Genomic DNA, 15,644 nt, shown 5'->3' with positions numbered 1-15,644 from the left:
ACACGGCGACACACAGCTCTGTGCAGAACCTGCTGCCGACACATCAGATTTCTGGCCCAGACTCCCAGTTTCGGAAGCATCACCAGTATGTCTCAGCTGAGCCCCAAGTGGAACTGCTCTTTCCTCCCACCCAGGGCCTCCTCTCCTCAGACCCAGCAGTGGGTCACTGCTCACTCTCCAGCCACAGGGCCCTCACCTCCTTCTCGGCTCAGTCCCCGTGGTCCCCGCTCCCGCCACCCCTTCTACGGCCACCCAGCAGCCTCCTGACTTCTCTCCTTCACCTGATTCCCACCAACTCTACCCGTCTCTGCCAGCACAACCTTCCTAAAGAAAGACATGCTGGCAGGCTCCATGAGCAAGCTCCTCGGTCGGAAAGTTAGACCGAACATCTGTCTCCAAAATCAATCCTATGGGGATTAAAAGATTTAAGTGCTAAAAAAAATTATAAGGATCCAGAACAAAATACAGACAACTACTTACATAATCCTGTGTGGGGAAAAGGCTCTGTGAGCATTACATCAACAACCAACAATGAAAGGCCCGACTACTTCATACCCGTAAACTTACTCATAAAAACAAAGATCCCACAAACAAAATTCGCAACAGAAACGGAAACAGAAATAACTAGCAGGGAGTTCATCTTTAAAGTACGCTTAGAATAAAATGCCCCATTAGGAAATAAGTAAACATACACAGGGAATGACTAACAGCGGGGCGGTGAGCCCTCGCATAAAACGCTCAGAAGCGCTTCTCTGTTCTGAATCAAATTAGCAAAGATTACAAATTACGATCATGCCCTGTTGCTGCTTTGGACATGGGGAATTATACTCTGATGATATAAATAATTACAGCTTTTCTGTAGAGCAGTAAGTTTACATTTACTTTCATCTAGCAAGTTCATTTCCAGAAATTAATCAGAGGAAAATAATTATGAATAAATGCAAAAACTTTACCTCATGGATGTCTTCATAATTAAAAAAAATTCAGAAGCAACCTAAGTGTCCAAAAAACCCAGATCTATCAATACAACTATGACATACCAATAGTATACTGTGCAGCCATTAATGTTATAGAGAAATAGGGCTCAGAAAAATGTTCCAAGTGTATCCAGTTTAAGGTTTATAAAAGAGTAAAAATCCAACTTAAGAAAACAAATAGATATATATGTACATACGCACAAATGCATATGTAAACCTACTCTGTTAGGGTATATACTTAAATATTATCAATAATTATCTTGGGGTAGAATTTGTTTTTATTTTCTTCTTACGGTTTATTTGAATTTTCTAAATTTTTCAAAAGCACCATGTATTTCTCCTGGAAAGAGAACAACACATATGTGTAAGGAATGGTGAGAACTTCCTCAGACCTTGAATCCTGTGTGACAACACTTTCCAAAAATGCTTCTACTAACAATACGCAAACAGACTCGAGCGAGCCCTTCCCGGGGGCATCCACATACCTTTCTTTCTCTGTATCGTCTTTCTCTCTCTTCGTCCCCCCTCTCAGGGTCTTCATCTCTCCTCTCCTTCTCTTCCGTCCTCACTTTGCTTACTACAAAAATAGAGCATATTTTTAACATCCCCAAACATCAGCACATAGGAATGACCTTCTAACATCTTGCTGCCCTCTCTACCATATGTAGTGCATTACTGTGTAGTAGACGATAACACATATGGAAACATATTCATCAATTAAAACACATCCTTCAATATCAAGCATGGAAAGTTCTAGAATCTAAACTTAAAATGGGCAAAAGAGGGAGATCACAATGGCAGCTGTCACTGAAGCAACCTGGAAAAGATCAGACTGAGCCCCGGGAAACTCGAGAGGGGCACCAGCCCACACACACGCGCCGGCTGAGCACCTGGTCACTGACAGAGGTGCTCAGGGAGACAGAGCCCCGTCCACTACGAAAAACTGGCCCAGTCACCAAGTGTTCGGAGGCCAAGAAAGAAATGTCTGCCTTGGGGACCACGGGGGAACTGCACCAGCCCCACAGCCTCCAAGTGCCCACTGCTGAGGGCACTGTGCAGGGAGAAGGCCCTCGTGAGAAGGAGGCGGTCTGCAGCCCACCTGCCGGCAGGCACCCCTACCCGCAATTTGAGATCTCTCCCTGATAGTGGAATTAGAGATTCACTTTTGAACATGCACAGACCAAAAAAAAAAAAAAAAAAAAAAGTCATTAGGCTTAAAATTAAGAGAATCAATAAATTAAAAGATAAGGACAAAATTAAATAGAAATCACTGAAACAAAGTTCATTCATTCAAAAAGTGCTTGTGGAGCACTAGTCAGTGGGAGCCTGGGATATGAGAGAGACCAAACAGCGAGGGAGACAGGACCAGCGGGGAGCGAAGGGCCAGGTCCTGGGAGACTGCAGGAGAAAGCCGGGGTCCAAGGGACTCCCAGTTCTCTGACCTAAGGACGGGGAGGACGCAGCTGCCATCGACTGAAGTGGGTGAGGCTTTGGGGAAGCAGGATTTGCGGGGATTTCAGAAGCCCAGTTCAAGACCTGCAAAGTTTGCAACATCTATCAGACATCAAAGGACAAGAGGATATGCAAGCCCAGAATTCAGAGATGAAACCCGGCTGGGAACCAAAGCTTAGGAATCAAGAACAGATGACCAGTGTTTCTAATCATGAGAAAGGACGCAGTCACTGACAGACAGAGCAGCTACAGAAGTAGTCCAAAGATCACGGCCACACTTCACAGAAGGGGAGGCTCAGACGAGACAGGGAAGAGCCACATAAATGGCCAAAGAAGGGGGAAGGAATGTCACAATTATTCATATCAATAATGCATTGAAAAGACAAGATCAGGGCGCCTGGGTGGCTCAGTGGGTTAAAGCCTCTGCCTTCTGCTCGGGTCATGATCCCAGGGTCCTGGGATCGAGCCCCACGTTGGGCTCTCTGCTTAGCAGGGAGCCTGCTTCCTCCTCTCTCTCTCTCTCTGCCTGCCTCTCTGCCTACTTGTGATCTCTGTCTGTCAAATAAATAAATAAAAAATCTTTAAAAAAAAAAAAAAAAAAAGAAAAAAGAAAAGACAAGATCAGGTAGCAACCAAAAAAGATCTAAGAACAAAAATGATGTTATTAGAAATGCATACCAAGAACATCAAAAAAATCACCCTAAAAAGAGGCAACAGGAGTAAGATAGTTGCTGTTAAACATGCTGAGTGGTGACCCCACTAACTCATAATCCCTCCGCCAAGGACACCTCACCCAACACAAATGCACACCCACGCTCCGGAGTGCATGGCTGCTGGGCTCTGTGCAGACCTGGGCAGCGGCCCTGGGAGCAGAAAGCAACAGTACATAATAGGGAACATGAACGAGGGGCCTTGGTTTCCGTCCTGTTCGTAACTAGGACCTCAAGCCTTTCTGACGAGTCTAAGAATTACTGTGTAATCTCTAAACATATTCCTTTTTGGTTACGTTAGCCAGTTAGAAGTTTTTAGAAGAGCATATACTATTTGTATAGTACAAAAATGACAATACTTACACGGGGAGGGCAGTATGCACATTTACCTTAGAATTCCTGGGAATCAGATAAAAGCATTTAAATCTTGTTCAGAGTAAAACTGACACTTTTGAAGAATTCTTATTAAAGAGCACTATTTCTGTTTATTTACAATGTGGGCTGAACTTTAGTCAGGTAATCTAAAATGTGTTTCAATAGTAAACCTCTAGCAAGTAATGAGAAAATTGTTACTCTTTTCACTCACTGAAATGAGTTTTAAAAATGCCAAAAAGAAAACTGAAAAGTACACACACACACACACGCACACACACACACCCCCCCAAGGCCTGTACCTTCAAGGTCAAGCTAAGCCACTTATGCAAACCATGAAAGAAAACACAAGGATGAGCAGCACCGGAAAGAGGGCAAGGCCCCGAGCACCAAGCTCTTTCAGGGAGACAGACAGACAGGCTGCAGCCGGCGGCTAAGCAGTGCCGCAGGAGGGACTCCAGAGCTGCACAGCGGCTGTGGCTCCGCACCGGGGACACGCACCTGCTCGCATCCTGCGCTCCGCTCTGTCCAGGGGCTGCCGGCCCAGCAGGTTATGGTGGGCAGCCGTCTGCCTGGGCTCCTCCCTTCTGGCTCTGCGGTCTCTGTCCTTGTCCCCTCTGTCTTTTCCTTTACCGTGAGACTTCTCTGTGTCCTGTTCTCGGGATTTCTCTTTATGCCTTTCCTTGTCCCGGTCTCTGGAGTCCTTTTTCCTTTCCCTTTGCTTTTCTCTGTCTCTGTCCCCATGAGGGTTGTCCCTGGCGGGATGGCCGTCTCTCTCGCCAGGCCTCTCTCTGTACTTGGTGTCTCGGTCTGGGTCCCTGTGCTTGGGCTCTTTGTTTTCAGGGAGGTCCATTTCTGATTCCTTATGCAGCTTCTTTTCTCTGTGTTTCTTATCTTCCCTGGGAATACCCGATTGTGCAGCCTAAACCAGGAGAAAAAAGGCGGAATTTGGAATCTGGGTCACACCCAGTGAGGGGTCTTAACACTGGCTTTCACTGCTCTCCAGCCGAGTAAGTGGGGCCTGGAAGAAGTCTCTGAATCAGTCAGGGGATCAGACTGAGCTCGCCTACGACTGGGCAGTGGGCACCCGTTTATTAGAGACATTCACGTTTGCTGACAAGTCACAGCTGAAATACTACAGGGAACAGGAAGAAAAAGAACAGGATGTTGAAGCTTTGTCTTAAAGTCTCCGAGACACCACTTGGGTCCAACTTGGTCCAGCTTGGGTCCAACTCAAAGAACAAGGACTGACCACCCCCCTCTTATAAAATTCTCAGGTCTTGATCTCCACCCATTAACCTTAGAAATAAAGCTGCCAGTTACGCTACCAGCAGAAATGGGTTTCTTCGGGAATGGCAGAGAATTGCAGTCTGGGACAGTTAAGCTGGGGCAGAACCGTAGGGGACTCTGCGGAGCCAAGGACAGGAGGCCCCTTCACAGAGGAGGGGGCGTGGGGAGGAGGGGCTGCCGTGAGCTCAGAGTCTGCGGCCTGAACTGGGAGCTGGGAAGTGGAGCGGCTTCTCGCTGGCTGAGCTGTTGCCAGGCCGGGAGGAAACCGTCCCTCCTCCTGCCGGGAGAGTAAACCAGTATCCACCGGGAGACGCGTCTCTTCCTGCCGGGTCTGCAGTGCACGGCGGAGGGGCGGAGCCCGAGCGCTGCCCCTGCCGGCCTCCCGACTCCGTTCCAGAGGAGGCTGGCTTGTGCTCGTTTTCAAAGCCCAAAGCTCCCTCCACATAAACCACACACAGAGACACATACACACATGCATGAACACAGGCACAAACACACACATGCAAACATGTCACATAGAGAAGCCACATGTGTGCCCATACCACACACATACATGTGCACACACCACGCATGTGCACTCAATGCACACCAGACATACAGAGACACATACACACATACATGAACACAGGCACAAACACACATGTAAATGTATCAGAGAAGCCACATGTGTGTGCAATACCGCACACACCACACATGTGCCCTCAATGCACACCACACACAGAGACACATACACACATACATGAACACAGGCACAAATACACATGCAAACATACCACACAGAGAAGCCACACGTGTCTGTGCGCACACCACACACATACGCACAGAGACACATACACACATACATTAACACAGGCAAAAACACACATGCAAACATACCATGCAGAGAAGCCACATGTTTGCATATACCACACACATGCATGTGCACATGCACCTTCAATGCACACCACACACAGAGAGACACATACACACATACATGAACACAGGCACAAACACAGACATGCAAACATACCATGCAGAGAAGCCAAATGTATGTGCACATACCACACACACACGTGTACTCAATGTGCACCAGACACACACATACACACACGCACATGTATTGCACAGAGAAACCACAAACGTGTGCACATGTCATAGACATGCATGCGTGCGCACACCACTGTATACTCAGCACACACCAAACATATACACACACACAAACACACACGGCCCAAGCCCTGACCCATAACAGAAACCTGATGCAGCTGCTGGGATGCCGGGTTGGATGGGGCAACCCTGTCCCACCAGAGTTCCAGGCCTATTAACCATATGGCGTTATCTCTCGGTCAAAAACACTTCTGAAATGAGCCACACAGAAGCCAAGTTGAGAAGCAGGTGAAACCGTCCACACTCCAAAAGGACCCCAACTCAAATCTTTCGGAGACCGTACCAAAAGATGCTTTCTGAGGTCATCTGCTTTCCAAGTATCATCTTTTGTTCTCCTCTAAAAAGAAAAGTATAAAGTTAGAATTTTTAAAGTTTAAAAAACTAATTTTGTACACTCTAGTGAGCTGCTTTTTCATTAGGCCATTGAAGTCAATGGCAATGAGTCCTTCACATGCAACAAATGACTACCTACTAGAAGAAAAGGTAATAGTAATACACATTTTTAAAAATTATTCCCTAGTCTAAAATTACCTATAAACGATTACAGAATGTGTTCCTCTGGCTACTTCGTAAGTGCAGGTAAAACACACCCCCACCTTCCCCATGTTGCCCAACGCCTGTCAATGCCCAGTCCCACCGCCCGACAGTATTTCTGTCTGCCAACAGAGCAGATGCCCCTGGAGCGTCCCTGCCCAGCCGCACCCCCTCCCACCCCCCGATACTGAGCGTGCACAACATGACCCCCCCATAAGCACACACACAGTTCACCTGCCACGTGGAAGACACGCTTAGATAATGAAGGAATTCACTACGTAAATTAATCAAGGATGATTCCTACAGACAAAAAGGCAGATTTACCCAGATTATTTCATTTTCCCTTTGAGAAACACTGCTTTGAGGGTACAAAGAAAAGTAAGATTTTGGAAAGTTTCAGATTTATTTATTTATTTATTTAAAGATTTGTTTATTTATTTATTTGACAGAGAGGTCACAGGTAGGCAGAGCAGCAGGCAGAGAGAGAGGGGGAAGCAGGCTCCCCGCTGAGCAGAGAGCCCGATGTGGGGCTCGATCCCAGGACCCCGAGATCATGACCTGGGCCGAAGGCAGTGGCTTAACCCACTGAGCCACCCAGGCGCCCGGAAAGTTTCAGATTTAAAGCGAATGTAGTACAAATGAAAAACAAGAGCTTATTCATGGATAAGATACCAAAAGTCTTCCCAGTAACATGAAAATTAGGGAAACAGGGAAACAGTTCACAGTAGTTGTAAACACACTACCTAGAAATAACTAAAAAGCAACCAATTATAAGAATCTAGCCAACATGTACTACAACCACAAAATTTACTGTGATCTACTATAAGGAGAAAATGCATTTTTTTACAGATTGGTTGATTTAACAAAAGGCGTCCTTGGTAAGATGCGGTGTAAGATGGTCGGCAACAGTCAGCACAGCTGTGACTTGGAGTTTCTGAGCCTTAGAACTCTGTCTGTCTCAAGTTCACTGCTCTGCGTAGAGGGTTAACATGGGCCCTTCTTCAAACAAATGGTCCAAACTCAACAGAGAGCTCGTGTGCCCCTGGGAGAGGACAAGGGCTAGAGACCCCGAGAGTGGAAGGGCGCCAGCCAGGGCCCGTGGACCGGACCCCCTCCTGGCAGTGATTACATGACTCACGCTGCTAGGCAAAACCCCTGAGGGCGACAGCTCTCCGCCAGATCACAAGATCTTCCTTCTGCCTCTTTTACCAGCCCAAGCTTGGGCACTTGAAAATCAGGCAAATGGCCTTGCTCACCCCTAAAGATTCTTCTTCCTTGTTTTCTCTTTTAAATGTCTTATGTTATGAAAAAAAAAAATTAAAGGTTTATTTTATAAAATAACACACAGCTCCCTCATGCCCTATCCCAGCCCCCACGTGTCACGTATTTTTAGGAACTCTGCGTAGGTCTGTGAGGACAGAGTGCTTCAGACCAGGAGTCTTTTGTCTTTTTCACCCTCTACTCAGCCAAGGTCTCTGAAAGACCAAACCCACCAGCATTTCAGTCCCTGCCCTGTGGAACGGAGACACCAGTTAAACTCTGGTCTCTCCAAGTACAGAATAGAAAGGCAGCGCTTTCCCCTACAAGGGGAATAAACTCCACCCTGAAAACAAGAGGAGAAGAAGGGAGCTGCCTACGGAACAAACCCTTCAAGCTCCAGGACTGCTCAGCCCACACACAGGCAAACCTGAGAGCTCAACTCCATGAGGTCAAGGTCCACGCCGGGTGACCCTGGGCTGTGGGTCCGCTGCATGTAAAATGAGCAGTGACTGCAGAAAGAGCCCCGGGTACCGACCAGCATCTCACCCGAACCCGCCGGCGGACTGGCTGACTGATGCCCGTTTACCACGAGGCTCTCCGGAGCACTGTGTGGGGAGCGCCTCGGCCAGCCCTCATGGTGCGGTCCGTGTGCCCCTGGTGTACAGCAGGACTTCTGCGGACTTCTTGGCACTTCTCTCCCACCTCATGCTGACACCCCAGGAAAGCCCGCAGGCGGGAGTGGGAGCACGGGCACCTCACCTGCCATCCTTTCGGGAGGCAGGGGCTGCAGAATATCTCCTCCCGGGTCACCTTCCTTTTCCCACAGCACACCGTTCACTGTTTACTCTCGAGCCAGACTCAGAGACAGGAAAGCCGGAGTCTCCCTCTTGGGGTCACGCCCCAGGCCCATTACCTCCAGTCACCCCTCTACCCCACTTCCCTATTCCCAAAAAGCAGTTTCCCCAAAGCATACAGATGCCAGGACATTAACGCCCCAACTAGAGAGCTCAGCCACCTGGACCTGCCTCCAAACCCCTCAGGGGATATAATTTCCACCAGTCACACCACCCAACCCAGGGGCTTCCGCGGTGTCCTGGACTGGCAACACGGCGCAGCCACCCGATGTCTTCACAACCCAGCACCTTCTCAGCTGAGCAAACACTCACTTGCTTGCCAAACGTTAAAGCTAAATGTCAGTTGAACTGGTTAGCTGCATGTTAATAAAGGCTTGAAAGTCTTAGGTTGTCTTGTTTTCCACAAATTGTTTGAAATAAGCTCCCACAGCTCCTGACACCTGGAGGCTAAGCACCCTTGCCCTCAGCATACTGGTTTTTGGTCGCCGTGGCTGGGCTGCATGCCAAGACTGGCCTCGTGGACAGGGCACCGACATTCCATTCTCAGATGAGATGCAACCCATCATCGAGTCCTACCACTTTTTCTTGTAACATGTTTCCTAAAATGAAAGAAATCCACTCTTCCTACCCAGTTCAACTGCCCCAAACCCACCCCAGCCTTTCATACCGTGGCAGTCACATGGTCTGTATCTACAGCACCACTGGTCCAACCCAGGGGATCTAATTCATAGCACCCAGGGACACCGGAGGCCACGGAAGGGTGGCCTACCAAGCCCACAGAGCAACAGACTAACTAGTGCATTTACCTAAAGACGCAAAGAGGGGAGGCTGGCTCATACACAGCTTTCAGACTCAGACATAATTTATCTTTAGCTGTCTTTTTAAAAATTACCTCTTAGGGGCACCTGGGTGGCTCAGTGGGTTAAAGCCTCTGCCTTCGGCTCAGGTCATAATCTCAGGGTCCTGGGATCGAGCCCCGCATCGGGCTCTCTGCTCAGCGGGGAGCCTGTTCCTCCTCTCTCTCTGCCTGCCTCTCTGCCTACTTGTGATCTCTGTCTGTCAATAAATAAAATCTTTTAAAAAAATTACCCCTTAATGCTAGAAAATGTTTTATATTATTGAATTCGATTACTTAGAAACAAATTATTGGCTGCTCAAGTAATCATGTGAACTGGATTACTGACTGCTCCTCTGCTCTGCCCTATAATCCCTGCTTGTTCGCACACCAACAAGCACACTGGCTGCCTGAGACTGTGCAGGTGCTTTCCACCATTGCAGACGTCCAACTCCAGGTGGTGGGAGCGTGTATCTGCAGACTAGAGTCCTAATGCGCAGACACCGCACCAGGCACAGAACACCTAAGCTCAGACGGCACGGAGTCTGACCTGCAAGGGGGAGGCTGACCGTAGACGGAGTCCGTTCTGGAGCTGAGTACGAATAGCAGTGTGGGGAGTTTGTCAAAAACACACTGCCGACAGCAGGGGGTAGCTGAGCTCCATTCCCATCTGTGCAAGGGTGGCTGGGTGCTTCACACAGAGCGGCCGGGAAGAGAGACAATCACGCAGGGGTGGTCGGCATCAGTGCAGCCGGGCCAGCTGTGTCTGCGGGCCGGCAGCTACAGAAGTCAGGAGCCTGCCTTCCCATAAAGACCTGGAGGCAGACGCCTCATCCTTCCTGAGGATTCCATTTCCAAGATGGCTTTCAGGTCCTAGAGAGAAACACTCCTGGGCTGTAGAGACACAGAGACATCTCAGAGGGACAGAGGAAGGATGCAAAACGGTAAATGCACTGGAAAGGGGGGACAGGCCTGTCCAGGAGCTGGCCAAACACACCGCCATTATGACAGCCCTGGGCTTTGCCAGACAGGAACTCCAAGGCGGCTGGGTGACCACAGGGACACGGCCTTGGGCTGTCGGAAGCCCCTAAATGTTGGTCAGCTCTCTTCATATGGGCCTCTTCAACCATGTAAGTGGGTTAGTGAGGACCAACTCTCTGAGAGCCCAGGGTATTTGCCCTAGAACATGCAGCCTTTCCAGAAACAGAAGAAGTGGGGCGCCTGGGTGGCTCAGTGGGTTAAAGCCTCTGCCTTCGGCTCGGGTCATGATCCCAGGGTCCTGGGATCGAGCCCCGAGTTGGGCTCTCTGCTCGGCAGGGAGCCTGTTTCCCTTCCTCTCTCTCTCTCTCTCTCTCTCTGTGTGCCTCTCTGCCTACTTGTGATCTGTCTGTCAAATAAATAAAATCTTTAAAAAAAAAAAAAAAAAGAAACAGAAGAAGTAACATCACACTGACCTAAACTGTTAAGAGCAGTTACAGTGATTGGCTGAACACAGCGATTCCAATTTCATATCAACATTGCAAAAGAAAGACAAGAAATTTATTTTCTCCTAAGGAAAATCTAAATACGTATAGATATATATATCTACATATATGTGTTTATACCTTTCAAGCTATGATTAATAAGTTTCATGATAATAAACTCACACATTACCAACTGTTTGGTATGTAACAGAAAAATTTAGAAGCTTCTAAAATTTTCATTGAGCTTAGAAATTAATAAAAGCCCAACACTGGAAGCAACGTAAACTAAAGCATTTTTAAAGAACTAACACTGAGGGGTGCCTGGGTGGCTCAGTGGGTTAAAGCCTCTGCCTTGGGCTCAGGTCATGATCTCAAGGTCCTGGGATCGGGCCCTGTGTCGGGCTCTCTGCTCAGTGGGGAGCCTGCTTGACCCCCACCCCCATCTGCCTGCTTCTCTGCCTACTTGTGATCTCTGTCTGTCAAATAAATAAATAAAATCTTAAAAAAAAAAAAGAAGAACACTGAAAACTGTCACTACCTTTATCCAGCAGGTGTAAAGCCAGCAAACACACCATAAGTTTAAGTTTTCTAAAAATAGCTACAAAATACAGAGCCTTGTCAAGATCTTAGTAGAAATAAAGGACCCAAAACTGGTTATATTAGTGATAGAAGCGATGTCAGCAAACAAATATACTGACACAAACCTAAGGAAAAGTTTGGTACATGATAAGGTGACAGTAAACAACACCAAGTCCAGGACAATTTTATTCCAGTCACTGCATAGAGGTTTTACCCTCCCCTCGATTTTATGGAACAAAATACACTAACTCTGTAGCACTATAATAATTGCATAACAAGGTTCTCATGACCAGTAGATTAACTTCCTAAAAAGTTAATGACCAACTTACAAATGAGAAGCTAATATGGGGACTCATTAGCTTCCAGGAAATAGCTGCTTTTGCTACTTTGAAATGTTCATTTTATAAATATGTATAAGAAAACAACCCCCCAAATAATTCAAAGTAATGCAAAATGTAATCAACTAGGTGAACTATGTCAGCCAGAATCACAAAAAGACACAGGAGAGAATGCAGCTGAGTGGGATCTAATAGCGAAATACATGTCTGATAATTAAATGGTTTGGGGAGTGGAGAGCCTCAGTAATCCCTGTGTTCCGTGCCTGCTCTGGAACCCTACCTCAGTGGTCAAAAACAAAGGCTTTGCAAACAATTCAGGGAGAAGACTGAGAAAGAACCAGCAGAGCAAACCCCTACTATCAAATAACTTACTTTAATAAACCAGGTGTTTCATTCATAAATATGAAAAGTCAATCAGACAGCTGAGAAAACACCAACATAAGAAAGAGAAGAAGAATCAAGAAAAACAAATGGAGAAAATGACCCTAAAAGAAAATGACCCAAGGAAATAAGGAAAAATCTTTATTTAAAAAAAAAATAGTAATTCAAAGGGACACATGCATCCCAATGTTTGTAGCAGCATTATCTATTCTAGTCAAATTATGGAAACAGCCCAAGTGTCCACTGATTGATGAATGGATAAAAAACATGTATACATGAACAACTAGATATTACTCAGCCATAAAGAAGAATAAAATCTCGCCATATCCAAGGACATGTATGGAACTAGAAAGTACTATGCCAAGTGAAATAAGTCAGTCAGAGGAAAAAAAATACCATATGATTTCACTAGCAGCTAAGTTAAGAAACGAAAGAAAAGAGCATAAGGGAAAAGAGAGAAAAGTCAAGAAATACTCTTAATTATGGAGAACAAACTGATGGTTACCAGAGGGGAGGGGAGAGGGATGGGTTAAACTTGCAATGGGGATTAAGGAGTACACGTGTCTTGATGAGCGCTGATGAGTGCTGCATGACGTGTGAAATTGTTGGATCACTATACCACACACCTGAAACAGACGTAACACCGTACGTTAACTATACTGGAACGGACTTTTTAAATTTTAATGTAAAAAAACAAAAAAGCTTCCTGCTCTAACCCCAAGGAGAGACAGTACCTTAAGAACTATCTCCCTCTTTGGGGTGCCTGGGTGGTGCGGTAGGTTAAGTGTCTAACTCATGGTTTCAGCTCAGGTTGTGCTCTTAGGGTCACAGGATCAAGCCCCGAGTGGGACTCCATGCTCAGCAAGGAGTCTGCTTGATATTCTCTCTCCCTCTCCCGCTACCCACCCCATCCCTCAAATAAATAAATAAATCTTTTTAAAAATGGGGCACCTGGGTCCCTCGCTCAGCTAAGCTTCTGCCTTCAGCTCAGGTCATGAGTCCAGGGTCCTGGGATTGAGTCCCTCACCAGGCTTCCTGCTCAGGAATTTAGAATTACCAATGAAATAGATGAAGCCAACAATAAAGCTGGAGAAATCAGAATATAGAAAAAGAAAGTCAAAGAGATGGAAAATATGAGTCATGAATTCAACATGTATCAGGAGACTGAAACAGAGTTCCAAAAAGAATGGGGAAAACAGAAAGAAGGAAATATAGAAGAGAAAAAAAAAATGTCCTAAAAGTAAAGGTAGACTTGAGTTTTCATTTTGAAACGGTAATCAAATGTCAAAAATAATGAATTTTTTAAAAGACCCACAATAAACAAACTGCCATATATGTCCTGAACGCCAGAGACAAGGATGTTAAATCTTTTGGAAAGAAAGAAAATGTTATTTACAAAAATATCTCACCAACCAAACTGGCTGCTAGAAGTTGAAAGCAGAACACCTTCAAAGTCCTGGAGAGATTATGGGGCACCTGGGTGGCTCAGTCAGTTAAGTGTCTGACTTCATCTCAGGTCATGATCTCAGAATCCTAAGACCCAGCCCCACATCAGGCTCCACACTCAGTGGGGAGTCTGTGTCTTGCTCTCCCTCTCCTTCAGCCCCTACCCCACTCTGAGCGCATGCTCTCTCTCTCAGATAAATGAATAAATCTTCAAAGTCCTGGAGAAGTTAATTCTGATCCTAGAATTCTGTGCTAAGCCAGAGTCTCAAACAAGTGTATCAATATAATAAAGACTTTCTTAGAGTATAGCTTCCTTCCTATATAACCTTATTTAAAAAGGTACTTGAGGATTTACTGCAGAGAAAAAAGGGGGGATTTCAAGAATGCTGATGAGACTGGATCCAAAAAAACAGTAGATCCAACCCAGAAGTACAAAGAAAAGAAATTCCCAGATGATTCCTCTGGGGGGGGGGGGGGCGAAAAACAAAAAAACAAAAACCTAGTCCTGATTAGAACAGGAAGTCTGCAAACTTGAAAGAATTTTTTAAAGTACATTTATTAAATAGATATGACTGATTAATAGGTTAAAATATCATAAGTGATAAGGTTAAGAAAAAAGGCATTTGTTTTGCCAAAGAGAAGGCAAACCCAAACTACAGGAAAATCAAAGGACCATTTAAGAAGGGCATGGTCCAGCTACGAAGCCAAGTACACAATTAACTGAAGGTGCGGACACTTATCCCGGGAGCACAGTTCTCGAGCGGTGCGGGTGGAGGGAACCGGGACCGCACTTTCTCTATCGGTCTCTCGCACTCCTTAGCTCTGCAGCGAACGCTGCCTCGAGAGCATGCACTGGTCTTCGACTTCAAAAATCCACCTATTTTTAAAAAATCACAGAAAACCCAAGTTAAAAATGACTTGTGAAAACAGAAGGGGGCGCCTGGGGGGCTCCGTGGGTGAAGCCTCTGCCTTCGGCTCAGGTCCCGGTCTCAGGGTCCTGGGATCGAGCCCCGCGTCGGGCTCTCTGCTCCGCGGGGAGCCTGCTCCCCCCCCCCCCGCCTACTTGTGATCTCTGTCTGTCAAATAAATAAATAAAATCTTTAAAAAAAAAAAAAAAAAGCAAGCAAGCACGCACCGGGAAGGGTATGGAAGCGGGCAGGGCCGGGAAGCTGGGAGGCCGGGAGGGAGCGGAGGAGACTCGCTTCCCAACCGCAACCCGCGGGACGTCAAGAGGCACGTCCTAGGGCTCCCGCGGCGACCCAGGGGCAACACCGGGTAACACGTTACAAGCAAACGAGGGAAGAAAACACGAGGAGGAGGAGGGAGTCGGAACGGCGCGCAGGCCGCGGCTCGTCCTCCCGCGCGCACAGCCACCCGGGCAGCGGCGGGAACGTCCGCGGGGGGGACGCCGTTCTCCCGCCCTTCGGCGCCCGCCCGCGTCCCGGGCCCGGGCCCGGACCCTCCGCGAGGCCCGAGGAGCGGCTCCTGCTGCGGCCCGACGGCAGCAGCTAGGACAGCGCAGGCCCGTGTCCCCACACCCCGCGGGCCAGCGCAGAGGCCGGGAGACGGCGCCCGCAGCCGGACCGCGCTCCCGCCGCCGGCTCGGGGAGGGCAGGCGCCTCGGCCCGCCCGCCCGCACCGTGCTAACGCCGCCCAGACCGGGGGGAGCGGGCGGCCCCCGCCCGGCCACACCGCCCCTCGGCTGAGACCCGTCCCCGCCGCGGCCCGGCTGACCGCGACGCGCGCATCCTGCCGCGCGCCTCCCGGGACCCACTCCGACCCCGCCCGGCGCGCGACCCGACCACGGCGGGAGGGAGGTCGGGACGCCGACAGCCGTGCGCTCCGGGCCCACGGACGACCCCCAGACCAGCCCCGCGCGCCCCCCGCTCGCACCCACCTTCCCGGGCTCCATCGCAGCTCGCAGGCCGGGACCGCCGGCCGGCGTCCCCGGCTCCTAGCAACTGGCAGGCGTGAGCAGCGGAGCGCCGAACGACCGCCGTCCCGGCA

At 48.2% G+C, this 15,644-nt stretch overlaps 1 protein-coding gene across 5 annotated transcripts in view; it reads right to left on the bottom strand.

Annotated features, from left to right (window-relative positions):
- Window positions 1-15,600, bottom strand: part of DYNC2I1 (dynein 2 intermediate chain 1) — a gene marked incomplete at its 5' end in the record, with an annotated part of 58,604 nt that extends 43,004 nt beyond the window's left edge. For 4 of the 5 annotated variants that reach the window (XR_013967661.1, XM_080818796.1, XM_080818797.1 and 1 more), the window contains 4 exons: window positions 1,463-1,554; window positions 4,013-4,433; window positions 6,231-6,284; window positions 15,535-15,600. Coding sequence is in view for 4 of the 5 variants with exons in the window: in XM_080818796.1 (XP_080674922.1) it covers window positions 1,463-1,554; window positions 4,013-4,433; window positions 6,231-6,284; window positions 15,535-15,549 (582 nt within the window). Of the gene's footprint in view, window positions 1-1,462; window positions 1,555-4,012; window positions 4,434-6,230; window positions 6,285-9,980; window positions 10,325-15,534 lie in introns of those variants that run through there. The other variant, XM_080818798.1, reaches the window with a different exon arrangement.
- Window positions 15,601-15,644: the final 44 nt, after the last annotated feature.

This window comes from Martes martes (assembly GCF_963455335.1).
Source record: "Martes martes genome assembly, chromosome: 11".
In the NCBI taxonomy this organism is placed as follows: Eukaryota; Metazoa; Chordata; class Mammalia; order Carnivora; family Mustelidae; genus Martes; species Martes martes.
Note: the sequence above shows the minus strand (reverse complement) of the source record. Positions and strands in the feature narration are given on the sequence as shown.